The following is a 4,835-nucleotide window of genomic DNA, read 5'->3' as shown; positions in this document are numbered from 1 at the left end:
GTAGGGCTCCGCGAACGAAGAGAATGCCCACCCTCTTTTCTGAGTCTGTTGAAGGAGATACGTGAGGCTGAGGAAAATGAAGCAGCCCGACATAGGATGACTGCAAAAGCCAAATCGATACAATCTCATGAGGATGAAAGAGTTAGCCGCTCCGTCCTTCAAGAACTTAAGTCGGAGATTCAGGAGTTGAGGGCACACATATGTGGAGGTGAATTCCAAGTTGTGGCCACGTCATCCATGGTGCTTAAAGCTAAAGAAAAGCCATTCAAGAGGACTGAGAAAGCTGATGATTCTGAAGTTTGGGAGCTGAGAAGACAAGTTCAACAGCTGCAGCAACAGTTGGCAGTTATGAGTGTCAGTCATACTCAGCAGTCACCCCCGATTCTTGAACAGTAACCTAAATCTCTTCAGTCCCAGACAGTTTCTGTATCATCTAGATCCAAGCCGACAAGAAACAAAGATTACTTCTGCTACAGCTGTGGCGAACACGGCCATATAGCCACCAAGTGTCAAGATCCTCCAAACACTGATCAGGTGATTCAGAAGCTGGTTCACTCTCTACGAAGGGCCAAGAGTGGAAAGCCTGATGAAACGGGTGACCGTGAAAAGAATTCAGACCAAGTATGTTTCTCTAAAAGGAGCCAAAAAGAGGTCTACGAGTCAGGTAGTCTGCCCAAAGGACTGGTGGGTCCAGCATCGACAGTGGAAGTGATGCTCAATGGCTGTTTATGTCAAGCTCTCTTAGACAGTGGCTCACAAGTGACCATAGTGTTTGAAAGCTGGTATTCCAAAAACCTGAGTGATGTGCCCATTCACTCTTTAACTGGCCTATCCATATGGGGCCTCAGTTCCTCCAGCTATCCTTACAAGGGTTACACTGTAGTGGATGTCACGTTCCCTGCCTCCGTCACTGGTGTGGAAGAGTCACTGTCCATCTTGGCGCTGGAATACCCAGAACCCAAAGGTCCCTCACAGCTGCCTGTCATAATTGGTACAAATGCACGTTTCTTTAAACGTCTTGCTGCCCTGAGCCGAGAGCTTGAAGGATCCACTGTTGCACATTTCCTGAGAATCCAGACTCATCACTCAGAGAGCCACATTCCTCAAGTATCCGAGACTGAGCACCTCTCTGACAAACCTGGATGGGGCCTGGACACTGCATTGTTCCATCAAGAGGAGAGGACTGGTTCTCCAGCAAAACTCCACCATCAAACATCCGAAAAAGAGCATTAGAGCAGCAGTCTAGTCCTCGCATTGTCGCAAAGCAATGACAAACAACAATGAGACACTACAATGAGGAGGAGGAGGAGGAGGCAGAAGAGAAGAGGACTGGTTCTCCAGCAAAAACTCCACCATCAAACATCAGAAAAAGAGCATTAGAGCAGCAGTCCAGTCCTCGCATTGTCGCAAAGCAACGACAAACAAAAAAGGAAGACACCCCTATCCAAGGAGAAGACAAAGATGGCCCTTCCCAACCACCAGCTAGAGCAAAGAAGAAATATGCTGAAAGATGGTGCTGAAAGCTCGACTTAATTTAAGAAAAAGAAAACCACCTAAGGATTTCAAAGATTATGTAGTATAATGTAAAGTGTAGTAATAAATATTTGTTGGGATGGTATGATGGACACCATTTACTTTTAGACAATAAGTCACTTCATTTGAGCTATTGCACCTTAAACTTTTTTGTTTGCTTTTTGAAAGGTGTGGGTTAAAGTTAGGGTAAGTGATTTCTGGTAGCCAATGTTGATATTTCAAATCATCAAAATAAACACGCCCCTATCCTAAAAGGGTCTCGCCCCTATTTTGATAGCTCTGCCCCACACATACGTACCTCGGTCCCGAATCAGTTTTCTAAAGTGTTTTTGAAAAATCACTTACCCCACCTTTAAACCCTTAGTTTCCACTGTTACTTGTTCGGTATTTTTTGTGCGAACATGCCATTGCATGGTTTACACATTACAATAGCTCGCTGTATTTGACAAATCAAAGTAAAGAACAAATGCCATTTGGAATCATTACACTGGGATCCAAATGAGAAATATGTCCATATATTTATTTGTGTGTGTGTATGCATTATTCTTGCAAAAAATATATGGACTAAACAATCTCTTGTAGTAATTGTTTCTTTTATTTACAGTTCAATCAAATCACAAATTACATTAAACTCTATGCATATTTTTCTAGTACAATTTTTGATTATTATAAGAAAACTAAATAGTATTTTAAAGTGGTTATATCCTTAAAAGAACAAGCGTTGTTTTTACACAAGCAAACAAAATGTAAATACCACTTTTTCTAAACACACACACACAAAAAAAGCAATATTCTTAAATGCACGTCATGTTCTCAGTTTAAAATCATATTATTGTCTGCGGGATTATGAACACACCACAGCAAGTGCAGTTTTTTTTTTTGCTCACACAGCAGACATCACTTCACTATATAAGAGAAAACACCAAACAAACATGAAGAAGACTAATGAATCACAGTCACTACAAACACAGGACAGTTCTTCATTACCCTCCATGTGTTATCTATGACATTTCTTTATTTTTTTTTAGGCAGAATCTTTCCATAATACGTTTATCTGATGACATAATCTACCAATCAATCCTTTATTTTCCTCCTGTGCTCTTCTCTTAAGCTCCTCAAGTTTCAGAACTCTTTCCTGTTTCCCAGTTTCTTTCATTTTCTCAATCATGAAGTCCAGATGTTGGATAGAGGACATGGATGTAGATTTTAATGCTGTCTCCATTAATTTTTCAAAACACTGATAACACTCTTCCACAAGTCTGATCTTCTCTGCCTCTTCCCATTTTATCTCATTTTCTAATTTGGTTTCTAATTTCTTTTTATCTCTGAATTCCTTCTCATATTTCTTTTTCAGATCCTCTTTTGTTCTTTTGACCCTTTTGGTTTTAATCTCATATATATAATCATCTTTCTCATGTTTAGTGGGGAGACATTTCTTAGTACAGACTGTACACTTTCCCTGCTCTGACATCACACTGCATTTCGAAAGATTACTGACCCACCAGCATCCTGGATAATGGCAGTTCTCCTCACAGACAGTGCAACGGGTTGCCTGAGTGGTTAAGTACCACCATGGTAACTTTATTTTGACCAGTTCCTTGTAGGGTTCATCAACTTCATGTTCAAAGTTCTTGTTTTCTTCTCTGTAATTTTCCCATTTCTTTAAAGCTTCTTTTGTTTGCTTCAGCTCTTGTTTTTTGAGTTCTGTCAGTTTGATTCTGTACATGAAATTGTTGACATTGGCATCCAGCTGTTTTCGGGCTCTAAGCACACCTTCAGTCATGTTTAGGCTTTTGGGGTGTATCCCATTCAGATAAGCAAGAACCCCTGGAAGTTTTCAATTCCGCTATCCCATGATTCTTTGTAAATGTTTCTGTCTTCCTCATCATAGGATTCACTCTGACAGTTGTCAAATTTGAAATAAACAGATGATGATTATTCGTTGTTTTTGCACATGGAATTTTGATTGGCTTTTTTGATGCATTCAAGGGGTTTTTTTGGAACAGTTTTATTAGCATTTGTGATGAGTATAGTGATGTGTTTTTCTATATCCTTTCCAAATAATGACAGAACTTCATCCAAAATATACAGCTGTCTTTCATGGAGGCGAGCATCTGTTGCCTTTAGCACGAGACACACTACATCAATTTCATGAAGGCCGTCCTCAGACCTGAACAACAGCTGCAAAGTTTCAGGAATGAGTTTGTCTTTGTCAAGGCCACGTGTGTCACCCTGCCCAGGTGTGTCGATAACAGTGAGAGAGAATGGACTGCCCTTTGCATAAACCTCATAAACAGTAACTGCTGTTGTCTGAGACTCAGTTTGGTTTTCATATGCCTCAGCTGCCTCCAGCCAAATCTTGTGTTCCCATCTGATACCCAGGATGTAATTGATCATTGCATTGATTAGACTGGTCTTCCCTGATCCTGTTTCTCCAACCATCAGTACGACCTTACTATGTTTGTCATTTTTTTCTCCAATTATCTCTTTCCTTATTAACTCTGTGTCAGCTACGACCATTGTGTTGAGTATAAATCTTGTAGTGGGTCCTACAATTGATTTACTCTTTCTAAGAATTTCACTGAGATCATTTTTCAGGGAGGTATCCAACTCATCATACCTGCATAAAAACATATACAAAACATATATGCATATTATTAGTTGTTTATATATATATATATATATATATATATATGTATGTTTACACACAGTGCATCCGTATTCACAGCGCTTAACTTTTTCCAAATTTTGTTATGTTACAGCCTTATATTCCAAAATGGAATGGAAAGTTTGTTTGAAATCTTTGCAAAAAAAAAAAGAAAAAAAAAAAAAGAGAAATAAGACCATGAGAAATAAAATTCTCTGGTCTGATGAAACAAAGATTAAACTCTTTGGCCTGAATGGCAAGCGTCATGTCTGGAGGACACCAGGCAGCGCTCATCACCTGGCCAATACCATCCCTACAGTGAAGCATGGTGGTGGCAGCATCATGCTGTGGGGATGTATTTCAACGGCAGGAACTGGGAGACTAGTCAGGATCGAGGGAAAGATGAATGCAGCAATGTACAGAGACATCCTTGATGAAAACCTGGACCTCAGACTGGGGTGAAGGTTCATCTTCCAACAGGACAACGACCCTAAGCACACAGCCAAGATAACAAACTGGAGGAAACCAGGCACCGCTCATCACCTGGCCAATACCATCCCTACAGTGAAGCATGGTGGTGGCAGCATCATGCTGTGGGGATGTATTTCAACGGCAGGAACTGGGAGACTAGTCAGGATCGAGGGAAAGATGAATG

At 40.5% G+C, this 4,835-nt stretch overlaps 2 protein-coding genes across 2 annotated transcripts; both read right to left on the bottom strand.

The window, feature by feature from the left end:
• Nucleotides 1-2,542: 2,542 nt before the first annotated feature.
• Nucleotides 2,543-3,329, bottom strand: LOC107713401 (uncharacterized). The gene has a single exon (XM_016518896.1). The coding sequence runs from the start codon at nt 3,314-3,316 to the stop codon at nt 2,558-2,560; it is 759 nt and encodes a 252-aa protein (XP_016374382.1). The 5' UTR covers nt 3,317-3,329; the 3' UTR covers nt 2,543-2,557.
• A 129-nt stretch (nt 3,330-3,458) lies between these two features.
• On the bottom strand, nt 3,459-4,191 carry LOC107713403 (uncharacterized). The gene has a single exon (XM_016518897.1). The coding sequence runs from the start codon at nt 4,165-4,167 to the stop codon at nt 3,469-3,471; it is 699 nt and encodes a 232-aa protein (XP_016374383.1). The 5' UTR covers nt 4,168-4,191; the 3' UTR covers nt 3,459-3,468.
• Nucleotides 4,192-4,835: the final 644 nt, after the last annotated feature.

The sequence above is a fragment of the Sinocyclocheilus rhinocerous genome, unplaced genomic scaffold (genome assembly GCF_001515625.1).
Source record: "Sinocyclocheilus rhinocerous isolate Xijiao unplaced genomic scaffold, SAMN03320098_v1.1 scaffold25385, whole genome shotgun sequence".
In the NCBI taxonomy this organism is placed as follows: domain Eukaryota; kingdom Metazoa; phylum Chordata; class Actinopteri; order Cypriniformes; family Cyprinidae; genus Sinocyclocheilus; species Sinocyclocheilus rhinocerous.
Note: the sequence above shows the minus strand (reverse complement) of the source record. Positions and strands in the feature narration are given on the sequence as shown.